Raw genomic sequence first — 25,500 nt, 5'->3', positions numbered from 1 at the left:
AGGCTCATATCCGGATTTTGTCCTTTAAATAGCCTGTCATCTTGGGTCAATTTCAGTGCCTCAGTTTCCTCAAATGTGAAATGGGGATAGTAAAAGTAGTAACTTCATAGGGTTGTTGTAAGGATTCAAGCGCTTGGAACAGTCACTGACAGGTAATGATAATTCAGTAAAATTAGCTTTGATTACAAGTTTACTGCTCAAGGTGTAGCTATTTTCTAAGCCCAGACTGTAGCGAGCTGCTCCAGGCCCCGCCCCCTCCAGCAGGCCCTGCCTCCGTTCCCACTCGGTCCCGCCTCCTCTTCACCAGATCCCGCTCCAGCCGTCCAGGGTTCCTCCCACCACCAGAGGGCGTCGGCGCTGAAGAGAGCCTTCTAGCCGCAGCAGGCGGCGCTCTAGGTAGCGGCAGCTCTGTGGCCTGTGGCGCTCTAGCCCGCGGTGTGCGGGGCGAACTCTCAGTGGTGCGGCCGGCGGGCGGCGATGGCGGCCGTACGGGGCCTGCGAGTGTCGGTGAAGGCGGAGGTCCCGGCGGGGCCGGCCTTGGGGCCCCCGTCGCCTGAAGCGGAGTCAGGTTTGGACCGCGGCGAGCCGGAGCCCATGGAGGTGGAGGAGGGCGAGCTGGAGGTCGTGCCGATTCGGCGCTCGCTGAAGGAACTGATCCCGGTACGGGCGGGGGGCGGGGGCGAGGGCGAGGAGGAGGTCGCTGAGCGAGTGTCCCGCGCCGGAGGGGGCCGGAAGGGGAGGTGGCCGGGGCCGGGGGAAGTCTGGGGAAGGGATGAGGGGGGCGGGGGCGCCAGGCTTGAGCAGAGACGGGGAGCTAGAGAAAGGACGCTGGGGCGCCCGGAAATGGGTGTTGAGGGGGCTGGAGGAGGTGGGGAAGAGCTGGGGGGTAGTTGAGGACACCCCCTTCGCTGCCCCTCCGAGTCAGTCGGTGCAAGAGTGTGAATGAGGAGGGGTTGGGCTTATCTGGGGGCTTGAGATAAAGGGCGAGCCCCGGGCGGGAACAGAACCAGGAGCGGCGCAGAAAGAACTGTCGAGTGGCGCGAGCATCCCGGTCTCTTTGTGGGTCCTGCTCCGGTGGAGCTGGTGTCTGTTAAACATAGCACTCGCGGTTTCCCTTGGGAGAGCTGGGCTTGTCAGCTGCAGAAACTCTGTGTTTCTGTTGTGACTTGAGGGTCATCTTGTCCCCGCGCGGCTCCGCTGTTACACCGTGGCTCCAGCATCTCACCCTTAATGAAAACAAGACATCAGTGAACTAGCAGTGGTCCTTGGTCCCTCTTTTATCACAATGGGGATGCTGAGAGGTGTTTTTGCTTGTGGTTTGGTGGTCTTGTGTCCGGTTCTTAGGGCTGGTCTCAGGCCTGCATGGCTCCTCTCACGTACTTAATTTCCTACCTAACATGGACTACTTTTTAGCACATGTCTGCTAGTCTTGCTTTTAAATTAAGATTATGGAAAAAGGTAAAAAAAAAAAAAAAGTGAGAGCACTAAAGACAGTAAATTATAGTGACTCTGGCAACAACAATTAACATAGTGGCATTTTACCATTTACTACATTATATCATTTAAAATATCACTGAGGTTGTGAAGTAGGTGTTATCATCCCTTCCTTCCTTCAGTTCAACATGTACTTACTGTGTCCCCCACTTAGTGCCAGCCACAGTCCTAGGCACTTGACCAAGATCAAGACCAGACTGTGTCCTGGAGTTTATGTTCCAGTTGGGGGGACACAATTTACGGTAGTGGTGAGTACTGTGGAGAGAATAAAGCATCCCATTAATAAATGGGATGGAAGTGTGCAGAGGGCAGGGAGCGTGTGCAGAGCAGGAAGCAGAATGGCATAGGATGGTCAGGAAAGTCCTCTGAGGTAGTGAAATTTAAGCTGAACCCTAAGTGACAAAAAGGAGCCAGCCATGTGAAGATTTGGAAGAGAGCGTTGCCTGCAGGGGCAACAGTAAGTGCAGAGGCTCTGAGGTGGGAACAAGATTGTTTTGTTGGAGAAAGGTCAAGTTCTGTAGCACAAGTGGGAGAGCAGTTAAGAGGTCAGAAAGGTAGGCAGATACCACAGAGGAAACCTAGGCCCAGAGAGGCCAAAGGAATTGCACAGTGTCATGTAATCAGTGAACGTCAGAGCTGCGATTTGAGTCCCCAGGCTTCCAAATCCCATCCTGTTTTCATTGCACTGTGCTGTGTTTTCCCCAGAAGGTCGAGGTGAGTCCTGACTTTCTGCATTTTGGTGAAGACTTGTGCTCCATCTGGTGGCCTGGCACAATGAATTTGTCCAGTCTGGGTTGGGGAGATAAGTGACTGTGCCTCATCTTGGGTATTTTTCATGAACGCCTTTAGATTTTCATTTATACGGATACCTTCAGTAGATGGAATTACTTTAGTTTGTGGATAGGTCTAGAAAAGCCTTCTTGGTAGAGTGGTTGATTGCTACATGGAGTCACTGGGACAGGCTTCCCCATAATATGGGATTGTCAGGGTCGGGGAAGGATTGCTGGAAAGAACGGCTATCCAGAAGGAATGGGTTGTCAGGCTGTTGTTTATCACCTGCTTGTCATCAGTTGCTCGTTAGCAATTCTCACCCATCCCCTTCTTGTTAGGACACAAGCAGAAGATATGAAAACAAGGCTGGCAGCTTCATCACTGGAATCGATGTCACCTCCAAGGTAAGACAGACCATGATTAATTTATTCATTTTGAGAAACAGGTGAACTTAATGAACAAATGTCTAGGAGTTGTAGAACAGCAATTATTCTTTACCTCCTTTTTTCTTTTGTTGTTGGATTGAAACTTTTTTTTAGGTTTAAATTTTGTGTTCTACAGTGATGCCTTCATGCATCCTGAAAACATTCAGACAGCGTTTGTGTGTTGTTGAATCCATGAGAAGATACAATCACTGTACCTAGATGCCTGTAATTAACCATGTCCAAGAAAAAGTTCTGCACTGGAGTGCTTTTTTTTATGCTGTCCATTCTTTAAAAATGCGTAAACTGTTTCCACTTTAAATGAAGCAAAACATGAAAGTGCCTTGCACATAGTAAGCCCTTAGTAAATGTCTTTATTCCTCACTGGTTGAGGCCGAGAAAAATACGATTTCCTGAATGTGTGTGTGTGGCTAAACTTTGAAGGCCAAGTGGACTGAATTATTCCCAGTACCTGAGAGTATTGCCTTTTATCTAGTGATTGCTGTTACTAGGTTACCAGCTTCACTGCAACTCTTCACAGAGCCAAACATATTATTTTCTTTACAATAAACAGTTGATACTTATTTGTTGCTTTAATTGCAGCTTAAACATTGTTTCTGATTGTTTCTGATTAAACATTGTTTCTGATTTTGATGCCTGCAATTAAGTTTCGAACAGAGTTTAGGTTACAACTCTGAATAAATAATACTGTGTTACTATATTGGATGTATGGAAGCAAAAATAAAAATAAGTATGTCATGCTTACTTTTTTGTGTTTTATCTGGGTCTCAATCTGTCTCTGATTGCTTAAAGGCCAAAAGAAAGAACTGATCATCTTTTTTGACAAGAAAATAGAATAAAGTGAAGATGTTTTCTTATTGTAATTGAAAAAGAAGTGGACAGTACTCTTCTTAAGCCTACACCGTTTACCATTATATGAAACAAATATATGGGGGAAAGGGTGGTAGCCAAGAATTGGTACTTCAGTCTTACTAAAGGAAGGTAGATTAGTTGTTTCCACTGGGAAAACTTGAGTGGAGAAAATTAGCATAACTGTTGGGAAATAACAGAATTGTCGCTGCTTTACCAGTCCCCACAAGCTTTCTATAGTCAGACCTTCAATTAGTGTGGCAAAGTCAATATACAATTAGTGAAGCTTCCTAAAAGCTGTCAGAAACCCATAGTTGGACCTGGATTTATTTTACCTCTTGGAAAAAAAATTTAGGAAACTGATTGTTTTGTTTTTTAGAGAGCATCAATGCTTCTTGTCACTTATAGATGAAAACTGGCAATTCCGTGGGCACAAGTTTAGAATAGAGGAGAGAGTTTCTTTGCTTCAATGTTATTTTGAAATGCAGAAAAAGCTTTAGGGAGTGGACTGCTCAGGCAGACATAATGTGATAGGTGTGATTACCATGCACACAGAGTTTGTGAAAAGGGGATGGTGGTGGGGCTTCTAGAAAGAGCACTGAGATGAGGAGATCTGCCCCTTATTAGCTGAAGTGCCTCTAGCAAACCTTTTAACTTTCTTTGTGCCTCAGTTTCTGCACCTGAAAAATTGGAATGTTAAGATTGTTTAGTTACAATTTGTTTGCATGATTCCTAATAAGAAATGTCAAACCATTATTCATTACTCACTGAATCAACAAATATTCATTGAATTCCTACTATGTCCCAGATACAGTGATAGGCAATGAATCATTGTAGAGATTATTACAAATTATAGCACTATTAGTGTACACCCTCCCAGTCATTGACTGTGAATATCTAGTTCTCTGCAAAAATTATTAAAGGCACAGTGTTGCTTATTTCTTCTAAGTTACTTGTCACTGATGCATCATTTTGTGTTTGTGATTTAACTTTCCTCCTCCATGTTTCACTTCTTTGGCTTTTTCTATACCTTCTAGGAAGCAATTGAAAAGAAAGAACAGCGAGCCAAGCGCTTCCATTTTCGATCAGAAGTAAATCTTGCCCAAAGAAATGTAGCCTTGGACCGAGACATGATGAAGAAAGGTACAGGGTGTTTGGGGGGGATTTTTCCACATTTTCCCAGAGAATGACTTTTCCCTGCCATGGCCTCATGCTTCTGGCCTTGCCTTGCATGTCCAGTCCTCATCCAGATACTGCCAAAGGAAGGAACTTGTGAATTCCCCATTTCTGAGGTGACCTGTTAAAGTTGAGCTGCATTAGCTGTCTCTCAGATGTTAGAGCTGGGAAAAAGGAGATTGTCTTCTCGGAGAAGCCCCAGAGAACGTCACCTAGTTGGTGGCAGAGCTGAGATTAGAACTGTGCTTCTATGGACTCTTACTTATTTTCTGCTTTTAACATAAAAGTGTTAACTTTTGTTTGCCTTTAAATGTAGTGGGAGTGTATCACAGTGAGACTGTATTTTAGGGGAGTCAGATTGGTGGGGGGGATACCATTAATACTTCGGTTGATACAGGCTTGTGATTTTATTTTATTTTTGTGTTTTGTTAGGGTAAGTATTATGCTTCCTGAAATTCACCCTGAATTATCATATCTAGTAATCTACCCCAATTTTCGAAAGCAATTTATAAATAGAGGGGAAAATTATTATTACCCTTTTAGGGAGTTCACAGTCATATTTATTATTCCATAAATGCAAATGATCGCCCTCTGTTGTATTGCAAATTTGGGATTTGTGAAGGGCTTAATAGGCAGCCTTCTGAATGCATGGTAAAGGTCTGTGCTCTGCTGTGTGAGTTTCTCTAGGCTTGCTTGTTTGATAAAAACATGTTGAATGAATGAAAGAATAGCGACTATTTGTTGGGAACTTGCTCTCTTACCAGGCACTGTGTTAATTAGCAGGTTACATATTTGTTTTGTACTCATTTCTCACAACAACCCCATGAGGAATGTATTTTTATCCCTATTTTACAAAGGAAACAGGCCCAAAGAAGTTAAATAAATGCCCAGGTTTACACAGCTAGTAAAAGTAGAGTCAGGGTTAGAACTTGATAAACCAGATAAACCCAGGTTTATCTGACTCTAAAGCCTTGCTCTTAACTACTTTGCTCTGTTGCCTTACAATATGTGATATGATACCAGAGACCCAAACCTCATTCCATGCCAGTGGACAGAGTAGCTCAGATGCAGAGCTCAACTCTGGATGCTGCTTTACTCCTTTTTTCTGCATAATGAGTTCAATTTGGAAATATGACCTTGCTTCCCTTGCAGGCTAGGCGTCCAGGCACCTGCTTGAGTGGATTTCTGTTTCAGGAAAAGTCCTGTGAAGGCCAAGGCCAGCTGTGCAGCTTGGCATTCATGTGCCTGCACAGTCTAGACCCAAGCAGATGTCTGAAGCCTTTCTTACAACTCCACCTTGAAAGCAGCCCACCTGTTTACTTCTAGTCCTGTAAGCATTCCTTGTGACATCTTGCTTCTGATCTTGCTCATGCCTGTCACTCTGTTGATTTGCCCTTCCTTGTCCCATGCTTTTTCTGGTTCAGATGTCACTGCCTCTGTGAAGCATCCCTAATTACCCACTTCAGCCTCTCTTCCCACCTGTGTTGGGGCTCTTTAGAGTGCTAAGCCCTCCTGGGTTCTAGTCTCAGTTCCTTAGTGAATGCGGGCGAGTTAGTGAACCTTTTTAGGCTCACTTTCCTTGTCGTAAAATGGGAATAGGATACCTTCCTGAAAATGATCACTTTTGGGGTTAAATTTTAATTTTTAAAAAAATGTTTTTTTGAAAAGTAATCCCGATCTCATGGTTTTAAAGATTCTCTTAAAAACAGTAGATCTGCCTGGAATGTCAGTTGCTCATTACAACCTGTTTTTGATCCAGGAGGCAGCATGGCTTTGGAGTGTGTTCTTGAACTCCAGAGAACCCTGCTGCCTTTCCCAGATCAATTTAAATTAGAGTGGGGGAATGGGTTTGGATAGATCTCAGAGATAGTTATTATTTTTATATCTCCTCAGGTAATTCTAATGTGCAGTCAGGATTGAGAACCACTGGTGTTGTGGTTAAGAGCATGGGTTCTGAAGTCTGACTGCCTGTATTCAAATCCTGACTTGTGACTTTCTAGCTCTTTGACCTTAGGTAAGTTGTTTAGCCTCTAAGAACCTCAGTTTCCTCATCTGGAAAGGCACGTTAACGTTAGTTCTTATAGGGTGGTTGGGAGGCTCTAACAAAACGTTATGATTCTTAGAGTGGTGTCTGGCATATAGTAAATGTTAGTTATTATTATTATCTGGCATTCTCCATCTTCCAAACAGTCATCTAAGTGGTTCAGCCTCTTGGGAGAATGGGGACATTGGAATAAGCATCTTGATTCCTGCAGCCACAGTAGGTGTCAAGTTATTTCTTCTTATTAATATCAACAGTAATAAAATACACCATTTGATAAATGCTTACTATGTGCCAATCACTCTGCTATGTGGTTAGCTTATCTTCCAACAACCCTGTTGCAGGGAAAGTATTTATCATTTCTGTTTTACTGGTGAGAAAAGTAAGGTGCTGAGAGGTTGAGAAACTTGTCCAAGGTTCCACAGGTAGTAAGTAGCAAGGCTGGGATTCGAAGGCTGGTCTGACTGAAGCCTGTGTTCCTGACCTCTCTGCCAGCTTCAGGGATGTGGTTTGGGATGCACTGCACTAGACCAGTCCTCATCAAGAGTAACTACTTCTGAGTGACAGTGTCAAGCAGCTTCTCTTTATCTCCAAGATCAAAGCTCTCATGGTTGGAAAGGACCTTAGAGGTCATCTGGATCCCACCTCCTGCCCAGTGCTGCAGGCCTTTTGGCAAAGTTCCCGATGGTCCTTTGGCCTCTGCCTGAACATTTCCTAGTGGTGGCATGAGAACTATTTATGAAGCAGTCAGTCTTGTTTTTGTTTTAATTAAGGCATGCACACTGTTTATTTATTTATCTTTCTTTCTTTCTTTTTTTTTTTTTTGGCCGCACCCTGTGGCATGTGAGATTTTAGTTCCCCAACCAGGGATTGGATCCGTGCCCCCTGCAATGGAAGCACGTAGTCTTAACCACTGGACCTCCAGGGAAGTCCCCATGGTCTTGTTTTTGGATACTTCTTCATGTTGAACAAAAATTGCTTTCTAGTAATTTCTGTCTATTAGTTATTGTGTAACTCTTAGAACAACATTAAGTCCTTTCCTCATTCACACAGTAACTCTTCAGGTGAAGGAATGGACAGCCCATTCCCTAAACTTTCTTATGCAACATGACTTTCTGGTCTCCCTCCTATAGACCCTTCCCAGTTTCTAAATGTCCTTCATCAGATGAGGTACAGATTCCAGATTTGGTTGGATTCGTGCAGTGCATGGCAGGACTCTGACCACGGTTTCTGTCCCAGCCATTTCATAGTAGTCATCTTCTGGTCAACCAAAGCACCTGTTCTTTCCCTCAGGAATTGTACCTATCAAAACAGTCTTTCTCATCTTGTACTTGAGACATTTTAAAAAGTTGCCTTTTTACTTATCCCTATTAAATTACATCTTGACTTCAAGACTCCATTTCAGCCTGCAGAGTTAATTTTCATCTTGACTCTGCCTTTCAACATTTTAGCTACACTCCTCACTTTGGTATGCATGGCTTCTGCATCTTTAGCCAGTTGTTGGTAAATGTCAAACAGGATAATCCCTATCGTGCCATGACACACATATCCATGAATTACAGTCTTATTCTATTATCAGGCCCACCTATCATTTTATTGTCATGGGGAACTAGATTACATGCCTTAATAAACTTGAGATAGAACATGTCTGTGGCATTCTTTGAATTTCTTGGCCTGCTAATCCAATCAAAAAAGAAAAGAGGTTAGCTGGCTTGCTTCTTAGTGAATTCATGTCATTTCCTATGGGAAAGACTTGGTTTCTTAAGGGATCAGAGATTCTGTCTGATAAGCTATTTTTTTAAAATTTCAGAGAATGACAATCTTTTGCATCGTTTGGGAATTTCTCTTTTCCTCTTTTCTGAAAATCAGTACAGAATTAGTCCTTCTCAAGGCTTTAAGGTACCTCGTTCCTTCCCTGCAACTTTTTAGAGATTACTGCCTAATTCTGAAATCACTGCTTTGTGTTTTGGTTAGTACAGTGGGGTGTAATTCTAGATTAGAAGATTTAAATCTATTAAAACTATTTCTAAAGCCCTTGTCACCTCTCTTGGGTTTTAGTTCTTACTTAAGGATAGCTATTCTACTGCCCTTTAGTAGTATAGCAAAATAGATCAACAGTTCTGCCCTTTTTCCTGCATCATTTTCCCAAAGCAACGTTGCTCCAAACACTTGGGAAAAAAAACCAACCATTGGCTTTTTTTTCTTTTCTTTTCTTTTTTTTTTTTTTTGGCCATGCCGCTTGGCTTGTGGCATCTTAGTTCCCTGACCTGGGATTGAACCCGGGGCCATGGCAATGAAAGTGCCGAGTCCTAACCACTGGACCACCGGGGAAGTCCCCCATTGGCTTTTTTTTTTTTTTTGTGGTACGCGGGCCTCTCACTCTTGTGGCCTCTCCCGTTGCGGAGCACAGGCTCCGGACGCGCAGGCTCCAGACGCGCAGGCTCAGCGGCCATGGTTCACGGGCCCAGCCACTCCGCGGCATGTGGGATCTTCCCGGTCCCGGACACGAATCCGTGTCCCCTACATCGGCAGGCAGACTCTCAACCACTGCGCCACCAGGGAAGCCCCCCACTGGCATTTTTGATGAGGCTATTTGCTCTGGACTGTAACCTTTTCTTCATTAGATGTTAGACAAACAATTCATGTCCACCAAAGAAAATTTGGAAAGTAAACTAAGAAGAAAAGTTGCCCACAGTGCACCACCCAGATGCGGTCATTGTCAACATTTTGTGCATTTCCTTCTAATCTTTTCTGGGTATGGACTTTATTTTTGCTTTTCCCTTTGTAGTCCTACTGCTTTCTTCCTTTTCACTTGACAGTCTGTCATCAGCATTTTCCATGTTATTATAGAGCCTGATGTATAGTCTTTCAGATTCGTACATTTCTTACATTTCTTCTCTTATATTGGTAATTTACCCTTTATCTGTCTCCCATATGTGTTCTTTGGTGAGTTGTGCTCACCTAAGCTTTGTTGCTTTCTCTTTTCTTGGGATCACCTCTCATCCTCTGAGTTACTATATTTAGTGTCTTCCAGATTTTTTGATCATTCTAATCTGAGGCTTTGAAATTGGCTACTTTTTCTCTGGATTTTCAGAAATCTGCTTTCCTAAAGACTTGAGGTTTGTGTCCTACGACCTGTCATTCATTGTCTTCTTTCCTGTTGGAAAATCCAAGATGATTCCCTCACCACCTTGCTTGTAGTCAACACTCAGTAAATGCCCATTTCTCATTCCCCAGTTCATTTGTTCACTGCCACCTCAGCAATTAGTCCTTTCTCATCATCTGGGCATAAATCTAGGTGCCTTCTTTGTTGCTTTGTTTTATTTTAAGCAGTGACATTGGCAGGCTTCCATCAAACCTTTTTTTTTTTTTTGCGATACGCGGGCCTCTCACCGTTGTGGCCTCTCCCGCTGCGGAGCACAGGCTCCGGATGCACAGGCTCAGTGGCCATGGCTCACGGGCCCAGCCGCTCCGTGGCATGTGGGATCCTCCCGGACCGGGGCACAAACCCGCGTCCCCTGCATCGGCAGGCGGACTCTTTCCATCATATCTTAAGCTTGTCTCATATATGATTAAATCCTTCATGTCAGCATCTCCTACAAGATTTTCTTCTGCCTGCTCCTCAGTCTGATTCCTCTACCCTCACCAGGAGCTCTCCTTGTTGTTTACCCTCTTCAAAACCATCTCTTTACTTCCCATAGGATTTTTTGCTCCAAAATCATGGCTTTTAGCTTGAAGAACTGAGAAGGTCCCCTGGGCTACCTCTTCAGTTTCCCATCCTGCGTGGTAGAGTTACTCTGCATGTCCAGTGTGGACATCCATCTCATTTGGGGTTCTGTTCATTGTTGCACTGCTGGTCACTAATAAGGACTTGCTAAGGATTCATAAGTCTTTGTTTTGGCTGTACCATGCAGCATGCGGGATCTTAGTTCCCTGAGCAGGGATTGAACTCATCCCCTCAGCAGTGGAAGCACAGATTCTTAACCACTGGACCACCAGGGAAGTCCCAGGATTCATAAGTCTTGATGGTATCTCTGTCTTCATGAATCTGAGTTGGCAGGAAGATACTTACCTGATTTATTCTGGCCACACCTAATGGGCTCCCATTAAACCTGTCTTTTACTCTTCAAAATGACAAAAAAAAAATTAAAAACTTTTATCTGAAAGTATTCACATGTATTTCAAGTTCATTTGTTTTAAATAAAATATATGACATATAAAAACATATTTAGGGGCTTCCCTGGTGGCGCAGTGGTTGAGAGTCCGCCTGCCGATGCAGGGGACACGGGTTCGTGCCCCGGTCCGGGAGGATCCCACATGCTGCGGAGCGGCTCCACCCGTGAGCCATGGCCGCTGAGCCTGCGCGTCCGGAGCCTGTGCTCCGCAACGGGAGAGGCCACAACAGTGAGAGGCCCGCGTAACGCCAAAAAAATAAATAAATAAAAATAAAATAAATGAATAAGAGGGGACTTCCCTGGCTGTCCAGTAGTTAAGACCCCTCACTTCCACTGCAGGTGGTGCAGGTTTGATCCCTGGTGGGGGAACTAAGATCCCGCATGGTGCAGCCAAAAAGAAAAAAAAAAAAAAAACATATTTAGGAGTAATGGATGCTGAATTCTTTTTTTTTTAATTAATTTTTTTTTTTGGCTGTGTTGTGTCTTCATTGCTGCGCGTGGGCTTTCTCTAGTTGCAGCGAGCAGGGGCTACTCTTTTTTTTTTAAATTAATTTATTTATTTTTGCTGTGTTGGGTCTTCGTTTCTGTGCGAGGGCTTTCTCTAGTTGTGGCAAGTGGGGGCCACTCTTCATCACAGTGCACGGGCCTCTCACTATCGCGGCCTCTCTTGTTGTGGAGCGCAGGCTCAGTAGTTGTGGCTCATGGGCCTAGTTGCTCCGCGGCATGTGGGATCCTCCCAGACCAGGGCTCAAACCCGTGTCCCCTGCATTAGCAGGCAGATTCTCAACCACTGCGCCACCAGGGAAGCCCCAAGGGGCTACTCTTCGTTGCGCAGGCTTCTCATTGCAGTGGCTTGTCTTGTTGTGGAGCACGGGCTCTAGGTGCACGGGCTTCAGTAATTGCGGCACGCAAGCTCAGTAGTTATGGTGCACGGGCTTAGTTGCTCCGTGGCATGTGGGATCTTCCCGGACCAGGGCTCGAACCTGTGTCCCCTGCATTGGCAGGCGGATCTTAACCACTGCACCACCAGGGAAGTCCCAGATGCTGGCTTCTTGACAGAACTACTTTGGAGAAGTCGGGGAGAGAAGGGACGTGGAGAGCTTACCCAGGCCCTAGGGGTTTTTTTTGTTGTTTTTAAATTTATTTATTTAATTAATTTATTTTTGGCTGCGTTGGGTCTTCATTGCTGTGCATGGGCTTTCTCTAGTTGCGGCGAGTGGGGGCTACTCTTCATTGCGGTGCGCGGGCTTCTCATTGCAGTGGCTTCTCTTGTTTCAGGGCATGTGCTCTAGGCACCCGGGCTTCAGGAGCTGTGGCTCACAGGCTCAGTAGTTGTGGCTCACAGGCTCTAGAGCGCAGGTTCAGTAGTTGTGGCGCATGGGCTTAGTTGCTCCGTGGCATGTGAGATCTTCCCAGACCAGGGCTCAAACCCGTGTCCCCTGCATTGGCAGGCGGATTCTTAACCACTGCACCACCAGGGAAGCCCAGGCCCTAGTTTTATATGTAGTGTTTTATTTGCCTCAAATCTTTTTAAGAATTTAAACGTAAAGCTAGGTGGTGGATATACAGGTATTTTAAAAATATTTTTTCTTTGTTGCTATATTTGCATATTTCACAATTAAAAAGATTAAATGAAATAATGTGCTGAAAGTATTTAGTAAAAAATTAACACAATTTTGGTAAGGCTGAGGTTCCTTTAGACCACAGCCTTCAACGTTTCTTCCTTCCCAGAGGTAACAGCTTTTATCGGTGTGGAGTGAATTATTCCAGACTTTCTTCTAGGTATTTGTACACAAATATATACCCTTAGAAAATATATGGTGATATTTATGTTTTAATTTTTTTAATGTATGTATTTTTCTGCAGCTTTTTTTCACTCAGTAATGTGTCTTAGAATCTTTCCATGGTATATAATAAATTATCTCATTGTTTTTAACTGCTTAATATTCTATAATATGGATAAACCATAATTCATTTAACATGGATAAACCATAATTTATTACTCTGATAGCTACTGGGTTATTAAAATAGTGCTGCAACAAACATCTTTGTGTGAACCACTCTGTGAACCCATGTGTGTTTAGGATAGATACTGAAGAGAATTCCTACTCATATAGGGCATGTGCTAAATTACGTTTGTAATAGACACTCCTAGTTGCCCTTCAGAGTGGCTGTGCCAGTTCACAGTCCCACCAGCAGAGGGAGCAGCTCTTTCCTCCACACTGCCACCAATTGATACTAAAAGACATGAATTAAAAACATAGTCAGTGGGCTTCCCTGATAGCACAGTGGTTAAGAATCCGCCTGCCAATGTAGGGAACCCGGGTTCAAGCCCTGGTCCGGGAAGATCCCACATGCTGCAGAGCAACTAAGCCCGTGCGCCACAACTACTGAGCCTGTGTTCTAGAGCCTGTGAGCCACAACTACTGAGCCCATGTGCCACAACTACTGAAGCCCTCACGCCTAGCGCATTTGCTCCGCAACAAGAGAAGCCACCGCAATGAGAAGCCCACGCACCGCAACGAAGAGTAGCCCCCACTCACCGTAAGTAGAGAAAGCCCATGTACAGCAACGAAGACCCAATGCAGCCAAAAATAAATAAATTAAACAAACAAACAAAAAAACCTGGTCAGTGAAAACTAATATCTTGTTTTAAGGTGGATTATCCTGTTAGTAGTGAGGTCAACCATCTCTTCATGTTTATTGGCCTTTTCTGTTTCTTTTTGTGTGAATTGCCTGCTCATGTCCTTTGCCCATTTTTATTTGAGGCTGTCATTTTCTATTGATTTGTAGGGTTGCTTTGCTCTACTTTCATACTTTGCTTTACATCCAGGGGCAGCGTCTCTTCTTCTTTTCAGAACTGTCTTGACTATCACACATTTCTCATTGACATATCTTTTTTTTTTTATTATTATTTTTTTGCGGTATGCGGGCCTCTCACTGCTGTGGCCTCTCCCGTTGCGGAGCACAGGCCCCGGACGCACAGGCTCAACAGCCATGGCTCACGGGCCCAGCCGCTCCGCGGCACGTGGGATCCCCCCAGACCGGGGCACGAACCCGTGTCCCCTGCATCGGCAGGCGGACCCCCAACCACTGCACCACCAGGGAAGCCCTCTCATTGACATATCTTTAAAAATTTTTAGAATCAGTGTATCAAGTTCAATGAATAACCCTGTTGAATTCGGTATTGCTTTTATTATTACATGTCATTTTGAGATGAGGTATCATGTATATTATCAACACCATTTGTTTAATCTTCCTCAGCCTGATAAGCCCATTCTGAATAGTCATTTGTTTAATGCTATTGCTGTGTGATAAAAATTAAAATAGTTTACCTTACTGTCAAGTCTCATTTTCTTTTGAAATAATTATTATCTCTTTCAGCATATTTCTTTTTAAAATACCTATTATCTGAACTGTTACAATGGGCTACTGGTGGATTGTCCAACAGCAGGTGTCTTGTTTTTCTAGCAATCCCCAAAGTGAGACTGGAGACTATCTACATTTGCGGCGTAGATGAGATGAGTACCCAGGATGTCTTTTCCTATTTTAAAGAATATCCTCCGGCCCACATTGAATGGTTGGATGATACCTCCTGTAAGTAACCCAGGTTACTTGAATATGCTTTTGTTTATGATTTTAAAAGAACTTTTGCCATCTCAAATCGTGAATGATTTTGGCCAGACTATGTCTAACCTCTGCCTTTAGCCTAGGAGAGAAAAAATTGCCCACTGCTGAGAACCAGAGTGCGTTAACCAGTCTGCCAGATCATACTCCATGCGTATTCTAAGTCAGCTCAGAGGTGGTGATCCGGCCTCTGGGAGGTTGGTTGTTGGCAGCTGAGTCCCGGGTACATGACTGAGGCCTCTCTTAACACCCACAGTTTCCCAACAAAGGGGTGGGTCCAACTGCATAGACTTGGGGCTGCATTTTCAGGGCTTTAGACTTTGTCATTGCAACTTGCCATACAGCTTTTCAGAGGGCCATCTCTGACCTAGAGCTAGACCAGAACCCTCTGACACAATGCCAGACCTCTCATCTCTGCTTGCTTTGGACTGTGTTTTCTGGAGCTTCATCTGCTGGCCCTAATCTGGGGGCTGTTCCACTTGTGAGCTAACTGTAATTTTTAACTTGCGTCCCCTCTCCAAGTCTGGCCTGACCTTTGGTACCCACTCTGCTGGCTTCTTGACTCACTTCTAGTCTGGCTTTACTTTCTGTCAGTGTGCTGACCTGCTTTCCCCAGCTGCTTTCTTAGATGTTAATTCATTGAAAGAAGAAGAAAAAAAAAAAAAAAAAGAAAGAAGAAGAAGCATGGCTGAGTAAAAGTTTTTCTCCTTTTTTCTTTTTTCTTAACTTAGACCATCCAAATCAGGGCATGGCAAGCCTTTTTTTATAAAGGGCTGGATGATAAATATTGTAGGCTTTGCAGGCCATACAGTCTCTGTGGAATCTACCCAGCTTTGCTGTTGTAGCGTGAAAGCAGCCATAGACAATATAACTGAATGAGCCTGGCTGTTCTCTGTAGAAATTTGTTTACAAAAACAGGTGGCAGGTGTGTAGTTTATCATACGTTAGTTATAACTACATAAAGCCGGTACAAGTATAAATAGATAAATGGATGGGTGATGGGTGGATGGATGAATGAATCAGTGATAGCAGGTGGTGGGCTGGATTTACTATCACCTGATTTAGCTAATTAAAACTGTAGCTAAGGGATGTTAGAGTCAGAGGAACCCTTAGAATCATCCAGTTCAACTATCTCGTATTGTACATCAGAAACTGAGAAACAGAAGCGGGAGGTTATTTGCTCAGGACCACGTGGCATATTATTAACAAAGATGAGAATGTTTAGACTTTCATTTCCCAAACTGAGATACAGGAGTAACATAAGTTTGAGAAATGCTGCTTTAAAGTTAAACTTCTCAAAAACCTTTTCTTGCTAAATTCTCTTAAAGAAGCAAATTAAATTGATTGCTATAAAGCCAGGTGGCTGTCATGCCTCCATTCTATATATCCCATGGATGCCATCATCACCCACACTTCACAGTAGGGAAACATCATTTAGCATGTCTGGATAACAAGGAACAGCAGAGGGCTTCCGTGTAGGGGGCAGTAGAATACAGGATAATCTAAATTTATTTGAGAATTTTCACCATCATCATCATCAAGAACTGCTGACACTTAACGTATAACACCCAGTGTATGCCAGGCAGTTGTAATATACAGAACCCTTTGCATGGAGTACTTGACCATGATTTTGTGGGGCCCAGTTTGGGAATGCAGCTCTAGGTTGATTTTATCAGAGAAGTTTTACTACCAGGTTCTATAGTTCCTTTCATTAGTTGGTGTGTACATTTACTGATGCCAGTCCATAGCTGAATGAGACCTTAGCAATGAATATGATGTGGTCTCTGTTCTGAAGAAACTTAACCATTTGGATGTGATGTAACGTGTTATCTTATTTTAGGTAATGTGGTTTGGTTGGATGAAATGACAGCCACACGAGCCCTTATCAATATGAGTTCCCTGCCAGCCCTGGATAAGATAAGAAGCAGGGATGCCAATGAGGACAAGTCATCTGAGAAAAGTAAAAAAGGTAACTGACCACAAAGGAGGGACTTTGGGGCTAAAAGTCCTGTCCTTTACAACTTGAGTTTCTGTGCAGTGTTATATAGCATCTCATCACCAGTTATTTCTGAAATACGCTGTGATGCTTTGGATCATTAGTAAAGAGGAGGAGAAAATATTAGACTTAGCATGTATGAGATGGAGTTAAGATTCATCTTGTCCCTCACGTTCCATTTTAGACAAGCAGGAAGACAGTTCCGATGACGATGAGGCTGAAGAAGGAGAAGTTGAAGATGAGAACTCAAGTGATGTAGAGGTCAGTGAGAGGGCAAAGGTGTCTGTAAGGTTCCACTGTAAACAACTGCTTACTGTCTTGGTATTTAAGCCTTAAAGACTTAATACAGTACGTTGTGTTCTTCCTCTGGCTTTCACCATTATACCTCCTGAGGAGGCACCAGGCTCTTGGCCTTTAAGTTCGTGTGGCTATAATGAATGATTCATCTCGAGATCTTAGTACTCACACTTGTGTATGAAAGGAAATGGTTTTATTGAGAAATCCTTTGAAACGCTATCAAATCAGTAAAATTAAGGAGTAGCAAGTAATGGCATATTTCCTAATGGCGTATGTACTATTGTTGGAAATATTAAAGTGTATTCATTTTAAAATTATTAAGTGCCTGCCATGTACCAAATTCTAGGTGCTGGGGATATAGCATCAAGCAAAACAAAGTCCTTGCCCTGTTGGAGCCTACATTCTAGTGGGGAAGACAGACAATACACTGACACACAGATATGTAATATAATGTCAGGAAGTGATGAGTGCTGTGAAGAAAAGTAAAGAAGGGTAAGCAGATAGAGAATGATGGAGACGATTCTTTTAGACAAGGTGGTCAGGGAAGACCTCCGACTTAGACATCCTGCAGAGGAACTGGTGCTGTAATGCTGATGGGTATCAGTAAAGGTAGATTGCTTTCTAAATCAATGGTAACTTTGCTGCTGAATGAATATGAAAAAGGCTTTAATTTTTATGTCGAAAATGCTCTTTTTTCTTAAGTTGGACACGTTGTCTCAGGTAGAAGAAGAGTCTCTGCTAAGAAATGATCTTCGTCCAGCTAACAAACTTGCTAAAGGAAATAGGTTATTCATGAGATTTGCTACAAAAGGTAAATGATAATTGGTATTGATTTTTATTTTTAATCAAAGTGATTTTTATTGAGTGACACCTCTCTTGAATCAGAACTTAGGTCAAGTAATCTCAAAGATCCTTCAAACTATAATATTTTGTGCTTATAAAATCGATGACTTGCTGCCTGAGTTGGAATTTCACACATTGAAAGTGAATATTAGTTATTTGTATACTTTTGTGGTTTCTAGCTAAAGTAAGTTATTTTCTGTCAAAGCTGGTTTGTCCCATGTGCTTTTCAGCCAGTTTATCATCTGAACTATGAAAACTTTAAAATTGTATCTTATGTATCACAGCAATATCTTTCTGGACATTGCTAGTGGTGCCATTCAACTCTAATTCTCTATAAAGAATTAAAAGTCTCTTAACAATTCATAAGGCTTTTTACACGTAATGATTTTGGTGCGCATTAATAATGTGTGTGTGTGGGCGGGGGGGGGGTTGAGTCAGTTGAGAGTTAATTGGAAATGACAACTCTTCACCCCTGAATACTTCAGTAAGTATTTCTGAAGAACAAGGGCTTTGTTTTACACACAGTTATCAAAACCAGGGAACTTAGCATTAATACAATACTGTTACCTAATTCGGAGTCCACATTCAGATTGTACCAGCTCCCCACTCTATATTAAAACTACCTGGGGAAAAAAAAAAACTGCCTGGCACACAGTGAGTGCTGTGTAAGTGTCAACAGTTCATGCTGCTGCTGCTGATGACAATGATGATTATCAAATGCATTTGGATTATTCTTTATACTACTCCCCCACTGAACTAGGATCCACTCCAGAACTGGGTGTTTAAGTCTGCCATGTCGCCTTAGTCTCCCTGAATATGGAACTACTCCTTTGTTTTCCTTGACTGGGACATTTTTAAAGAGGATAGGCTCATTATTTTATAGGCTGCCCCTTAGTTTGTCTGATGTCTCCTAATTAAATTCGGGTTGTGCGTTTATACCACAGAAGTGACATTGTGTCATTTTCAGTGCATCATATCAGGAGGCACATTGTATTTATTTATCCCCTTCCTGAGGATGTTAGCTTTTATCACTTGTTTAAGGTAATGATTGCCAGGTTTCTCCACTATAAAGTTACTGTTTTGCCATTTATAATTTAAAGGTTTGTGGGGAGATGCTTTGAGGTTATGTAAATAGCCTGCTCCTCATCCAGCTTCCATGCAGTAGCTTTAGATCCATTGATGACTTTTTAGCTCTCTCATTTATTAGTTGGCAGTCTGCTGTAAGGAAGAGCTTTCCCTTTTTTACCCATTTGTTTATGTATTTACTTATCTTTTTTACTTATATCAGTTTAGATTCATGGAGTTTTATTCAATGGGTTATCATCCATTCTATCATTATTTTGATTCACAAATTATTTTGGATTTGGCCAGTAGAGCCTCTTCAAACTGTTCTTTTGACACGCCTTCATGATTCTTTGAGATCTTTCTTACTTTATGGCACAATAAAACATCTTGTTTTGCCAGACTCAACTTGTACTTTCCCTGCCCCAGATCTGGAATCAGCCATTTCTCCAAGGAGCTGGTGGGTATGTTTTTTGTAGGGTGCACATTCTGGTTTGTGCCACCAAATTTATCTCTAGCACTGGGTACATTCTCATTGGTGTTCATCCGTTGCGTTCAGTGAGTGCCCAGGGAGCTGTCAAGAGACCTTTATATTATGAAAATAGGTGTGCTCACTGACCACCTTTTCTTCCTGTTAACTGGCATTTTAACTTGATAAATGGGGTCTTTTCTTCATTTACTTATTCGAGGGACCATTTGTGTGCATTCTGGATATATGGTGCTGTGCAGGTTTCCTTAAGCCATTTTGAGGAACGTCACGGTAAACTGGAAAAAAAATGGTTTGCCAAATATATGGACCTATGTATAATCTGTTTCTTTGACCCTGATTCTGTGTTATTGGAGTGTTGTCATTCAGAAATGAATATCATCTTTCAGGGGGCAGTGAAAATGCCACCTCTTCTAAAAGCCTTTTTGATTCCTGAACACTGGTGATAACTGATGCCCTCCTATGCTTCTTGGAACCTAGTATATTGTATTGTTGTTAATAGTATTTTCTCTATGAAGTCAGCTCCCTAACAGCAGCTTAACCTCCCTCATCTCTGAATTTTGCTCCACCCCCTCCACAAGGCACTGCGTTAGGAGGCATTCAGAGAGTGAGTGTTTATAGTGCATCTTTCCCTTTTGTTGGCAGATTGTGCTGATCTGATCCCAGCCATGAAAAACATTCTTTTTTTTTTTTTTAAACCCATTCAACATTGTCTTCACACTCACAGGAAATCCTTGGTAACTGTTGTAATTAATTTTTAGATGACAAAAAGGAACTTGGAGCAGCGAGAAGAAGTCAGTATTACATGAAATATGGGAATCCAAATTACGGAGGCATGAAAGGAATTCTTAGTAATTCTTGGTGAGTCCAAAACCTTAAAATACAATAGTTTAAATAGTACGTAAGCTTTTCATAATCCTTCAGTTGGTATTCTGCAGTGGAATGTCAACACCATATGTGGACGTGAAGGAAAACAAGAAGCAAGAATTCAAGATTTTTAACTGTGGTAAATGGTGTGAGAATGCTGACTTTCAGTTTCATGTGAAATATCTCTGTTTCAGCACCTAACATTGTGTCAGGGTGTAGTTGAAATTAACTAGTGGATTTCAAGGCCCTTCCTGTTGGTTTTTGATTATGTGCTTATGCTGGCAATGTTGCAGGAAGCGAAGATACCATTCCCGTCGCATTCAGCGGGATGTGATCAAGAAGAGAGCCCTGATTGGGGACGACGTTGGCTTGACATCCTATGAACACCGACATTCCGGTAGTTGCCTGCTCAGCTCTTGGGTAGACACATGTTTGGCTCCTGAAACCATATTTTTATTCTTAATACAGTCTCTTAAGGTTCCAAACTTTATCATCCTCTCTTCCTTGCCCTCACCCTCTGCCAACATATAGGAAAGTAAGTCAAGTCACAATTAATTTGAAATTGCCCATACAAAGAGGTCAAATGATTTTATAAAAGCTGTTCTAACAATAAAGGCAAGATGTAGGAAAAATTAAAACTTTTCTTAGGAATCTAATTTTCCTATTAATATCAAAAGCTGCGTGAAAAAACATTTTTTTAATTATTTTGTTGGATGAGTTGATTTTATCATTCCTTTGTCTGATGAAAATAAGCTGCTATGTTTAGTGTTCTGTGCTTACTGGCTTGTGCACGTGAATGTCTCAGTAAAGTGGGATATCATGACTTGGGTTTCATTTTGTTTCTTCTTTTTTCTTTTCTTTTTTTTCTTTTTCTCTTCCTCTCTCTCCCCCTCCCTCCCCCCACCCTCCCTACCTCCCCTCCTCCCCTCCTCCCCTCCTCCCCTCCCCCCACCCTCCCACCCTCCCCTCCTCCCCTCCTCCCCTCCCCCTCCCCCCACCCTCCCTACCTCCCCTCCTCCCCTCCTCCCTACCTCCCCTCCTCCCCTCCCCCCACCCTCCCTACCTCCCCTCCTCCCCTCCTCCCTACCTCCCTTCCTCCCCTCCTCCCTTCCTCCCTTCCTCTCTTCCTCCCTTCCTCTCTTCCTCCCTCCCTTCCTCCCTTCCTCCCTCCCTTCCTCCCTTCCTCCCTCCCTCCCTCCCTTCCTCCCTTCCTCCCCTCCTCCCCTCCTCCTCCCCTCCTCCCCTCCTCCCCTTCTCCCTTCCTCCCTTCCTCCCTTCCTCCCCTCCTCCCTTCCTCCCTTCCTCTCTTCCTCCCTCCCTTCCTCCCTTCCTCCCTCCTCCCTTCCTTCATTTTGGTGCTTATTGTGAAAGAACCATTTTCATTATGTTTTATAAAGATTTGTTTATTTTGAATCTGATCTGTGAAAATCTTCTATATGCTTCGTAGAACCAGCCAAGTCAGCATACAAACACAGAATAACACGCGTACACATTTATCATTGTAATAGGGACAGGGAGAGATGAAATCTCTACATTTTAATGTAATGTGAATATCCAAACTTGTATATTTGAAATCTGCATCTTAACGCACATACTTTTCTGATACACAGTTAGGCTTTTCCAATTTCAGTTACTTTAAGATATTTTCATTATATAATCTTTATATTCATATTAAAAAAACAAATTGCCTCTAATTCTAGCACTCCAAGATTAACAAACGATTTCATTTTACATTTTTCCTTTGTCTCTTTTCACAATAAATACTATGACAACTGTTGTGGACATATATTTTATATTCTGCTTCAAGCATTCCACTTACACACATTTTTCCATGACTTTTAAAGGTACATTTCATTATTCATGGCGGTTATGTTCTATAAAGTCACCGTGATCATTGAAAACCATTCAGAGACTCTAATCACACTGTTTTTGTCAACTGATCAATATATAACTTTGATGTGTGTTTCTGCTTAAAGACACCTCATTTACTACATACTGTTGATTCATTAACATTGGACTCAAGGCCAGCAGCAGTGTAACTCATGCCCGAACAAAGCTTATCTAACACACGTATTTTCTCCATACGGCACATCACAGCCTTCTTGTGTTTAGGAACACTAGACAGCTTTGGAACTATGCTCAGAGGCTATTTTAAACAGGGAAATCACCAATAAAAGCCACACAAGTGTTAAAAGTTAGCACTCACTGGACTGCAAAAAGGACACTTGTTTACAGTGTGAGAGATGAAACAAAAAAGATGTGGCTTTGTTTGCCCGCAGCTGGGAATGTGCATGGCTGGTGCCTCAAATTTTTCGTTGCTCCTATGCATGTCCACAAATGACCACGAAAGTGCCATGGGTTTTGATTCTGGAGTTACAAATAAAATTGGCAAATTCACAAATACAGAATCTGTGAATAATGATGAGGGTCTGTATTTTAGATAACTTTGTAATATTGCATCAGGCTGCTAGTTCATGCTTTACCTAGACATTCTTTGTTGTAGGGATCAGAATGGTAACCAGATTAGCACTATTATAGATGATGGGAATCCCATCTTTTAAAAAGGTCACTGATGTCGAATAGAAACTTGGATTTGTTAGTTTTAGGGCTTTTGCTAATATTTTTTGGTTAAATTCCTTAGGACTAGTGAATGTTCCTGAGGAACCCATTGTAGAGGAGGAAGAGGAGGAGGAGGAAGAGGAGGACCAGGACATGGATGCTGATGACAGGGTGGTGGTGGAGTACCAGGAGGAGCTCCCAGCCCTCAAGCAGACCCGGGAGCGGAGCGCATCGAGGCGGTCCAGTACCAGCAGCTCAGACTCGGATGAAATGGACTATGATCTAGAACTGAAAATGATTTCTACTCCTTCACCAAAGAAGAGCATGAAAATGACGATGTATGCTGATGAAGTGGAATCTCAGTTGAAGAATATCAGGTAAAAATATTTTTTCTTTTTATCAGTGCTAGCTTTTAATTGGATTGAAAAAATTACTAAGTTCTTCTTAATACCTCTTAATTTTATATCCACTTTTATCTTTTCTAATTTCAGTCCTTTGTAGAATTTGAATAAAAGCATCTGATTTTTCCTCTTAATGTACAAGAGGTGATGCTTGTTATAAAAACTATAGACGATATAGAAAGTGAAGTCACCTATAATCTCATCCTCTTCTAAGAGAACGACTGTTAGCAATTGGGTGAATTACTTTCCTGCTAGTTTTTTTTTTTTTTGCGGTACGCGGGCCTCACACTGTTGTGGCCTCTCCCGTTGCGGAGCACAGGCTCCGGACGTGCAGGCTCAGCGGCCATGGCTCACGGGCCCAGCCCCTCCGTGGCATGTGGGATCTTCCCGGACCGGGGCACGAACCCGTGTCCCCTGCATCGGCAGGTGGACTCTAAACTTACACTGCGCCACCAGGGAAGCCCTTTCTTGCTAGTTTTATGTGTATACATAACACATAGAGAAATTATAGATATATTTGTACAAAAATTAAGTTATACTGTTTATATTGTTTTGACATATGCTTTTTCCATTTAATATAGTGTAGACATCTGCTATTTTTCAACTGCATGTAGTCCATTGTTTGAAAGTGTCATTGTTTATTTAACCAATCCCTTATTGATGGAGATTTCTGTTTTGTTTTTGTTTTTTTCCCTTGGCTGTGCCATGGGGCTCACAGGATCTTAGTTCCCCAACCAGGGATCAAACCTGGGCCCTCGGCAGTGAAAGAGTGGTGCCCTAACCACTGGGCTGCCACGGGATTCCCTGGATTTCTGTTTTCTTACTGTTGCACCAACTAGATAAATTCTAGTTACTGCATAAGACAAGGCACGTGTTTTAAAACGTGATGTTGCTAAATTTCCTTCCAAAAAGGTTTTACTCAAATTACCACCTGTTGCCTTCATAATTCACCAACCTTAGGTATTATCACTCTGATTTTTGCTATTCATGGACGAAAAAATACAGTTATTTTAATATGCGTTCTTTGATGACCAGTGGAGCTGAGCAGATTCCTGAGGGCAGATCGCGTATGTATGGCTCAGAGAGGGCTCGAGGCTGGGGTGCTCTCTAAGAGTTCTTGATGGTGTATTTGGGAAAAGGGAAGAAAAAAACTTGTAAGCTGGTTGGTTTGTATGGCCTTGTTCACATCCTTATTTTTAGTTTTCAGAGAACTTTCCAGTGGCAAATGCTGCCAGAATAATGGAACTCGTCCCCTGACGTGGTGGGAGAGGTCTTTGGCAGAGACGTCTGTCCTTTAACGAAAGGGGTTGTAGACTCTGTTGTATCTAGACTACAGCCAGATCACAGCCTGGGTGAGCAGAGGCCTCCAGCCCTCTGCAGGCCTCTACTTAGCGAATGTCCCAGGAGGAGGGGGCTCGCAGGTACGTGCTCTGCGATAGCTCGCAGATGCCACGTGTGGAAACCACCCTGGAAGACTCGGGCCTGCTCAACCCCAAGCAGCCTTTTTATAGCAGGCTGGTCCTGGCTTTTGTAAGCAAATAATTACTGGTTTATGGTGTTGTAAGTGAATGTTGGCCATGTTAGATTGGGTTTCTTAAATTGTTTTTCCAGAGTGTATGAGACTGTTGTATGATTGTTATCCCACAGTTCAAGTTGGTTTACTGTTCCCCTATCCCCCTTTTTAAAGGAACTCCATGAGGGCAGATACTCTATCTACAAGCAATATAAAAAACCGAATTGGTAACAAATTAACACCTGAGAAATTTGCAGATGTCCGACATTTGTTAGATGAAAAACGTCAACACACACGTCCACGGCCACCTGGCAGCAGTACTAAAACAGGTATTGTTGAGTTGTGTATCTGGGCTTCATTCTGAGTTCCAGAAAGCAAATGCAGACAGGGGTAGCTTCTTGGGTAAAACGCTGTCATTTATGGACCAATTTAGTAGTCCTGATTCATCACTTCTAAATTTTGGGTTAGGCATTGGAACTTTAGGACATGAAATTTAATCAGACTTTTGCAATACTCGTTTTCAATATTTTTGTCCCAAACAGTTATTTTACTCTGTATGTCATTGGTATACTTTATACATAAGGATAATAGAAATTAAGTCGGGTTGTTGTATAAATGGTTAAGAGTTTGAACTGGTTAGTTTATATGTGCACACACGCATATAGTGGGTACTTGGCCATGCCTGCTATGTGCCAGGGCTAGGTGCTGGGAGTGTTAGAAGTCTTTGCAGGGGATGCAGAGTCATCACAGAACCCAGATGGAAAAACATAAGGGCACACATTCAGGTAATTCCACCTGAAGCAGAATGGAGCAAGTGCTGTGATAGGGCGCTGTAAGCACTGGGCTGTGGGAGCAGAGAGGGGAGGTGGATCTGTTGGGGGAAGATCTGTCGTGGGATG

The 25,500-nt window shown here is 42.8% G+C and overlaps 1 protein-coding gene across 1 annotated transcript in view; it reads left to right on the top strand.

Moving 5' to 3' along the window:
* Nucleotides 1-448: 448 nt before the first annotated feature.
* NCBP3 (nuclear cap binding subunit 3) overlaps nt 449-25,500 on the top strand; it is a 33,311-nt gene continuing 8,259 nt past the window's right edge. Inside the window, exons 1-11 of the mRNA XM_081219412.1 lie at nt 449-660; nt 2,604-2,669; nt 4,595-4,700; nt 14,421-14,546; nt 16,417-16,545; nt 16,757-16,833; nt 17,572-17,680; nt 20,023-20,122; nt 20,422-20,525; nt 22,770-23,064; nt 24,776-24,930. Of these exons, the coding sequence (XP_081075538.1) occupies nt 478-660; nt 2,604-2,669; nt 4,595-4,700; nt 14,421-14,546; nt 16,417-16,545; nt 16,757-16,833; nt 17,572-17,680; nt 20,023-20,122; nt 20,422-20,525; nt 22,770-23,064; nt 24,776-24,930 (1,450 nt within the window). The 5' untranslated portion in view covers nt 449-477. The remainder of the gene's footprint in view (nt 661-2,603; nt 2,670-4,594; nt 4,701-14,420; nt 14,547-16,416; nt 16,546-16,756; nt 16,834-17,571; nt 17,681-20,022; nt 20,123-20,421; nt 20,526-22,769; nt 23,065-24,775; nt 24,931-25,500) is intronic.

The sequence above is a fragment of the Mesoplodon bidens genome (genome assembly GCF_964165515.1).
Source record: "Mesoplodon bidens genome assembly, chromosome: 19".
In the NCBI taxonomy this organism is placed as follows: Eukaryota; Metazoa; Chordata; class Mammalia; order Artiodactyla; family Ziphiidae; genus Mesoplodon; species Mesoplodon bidens.
Note: the sequence above shows the minus strand (reverse complement) of the source record. Positions and strands in the feature narration are given on the sequence as shown.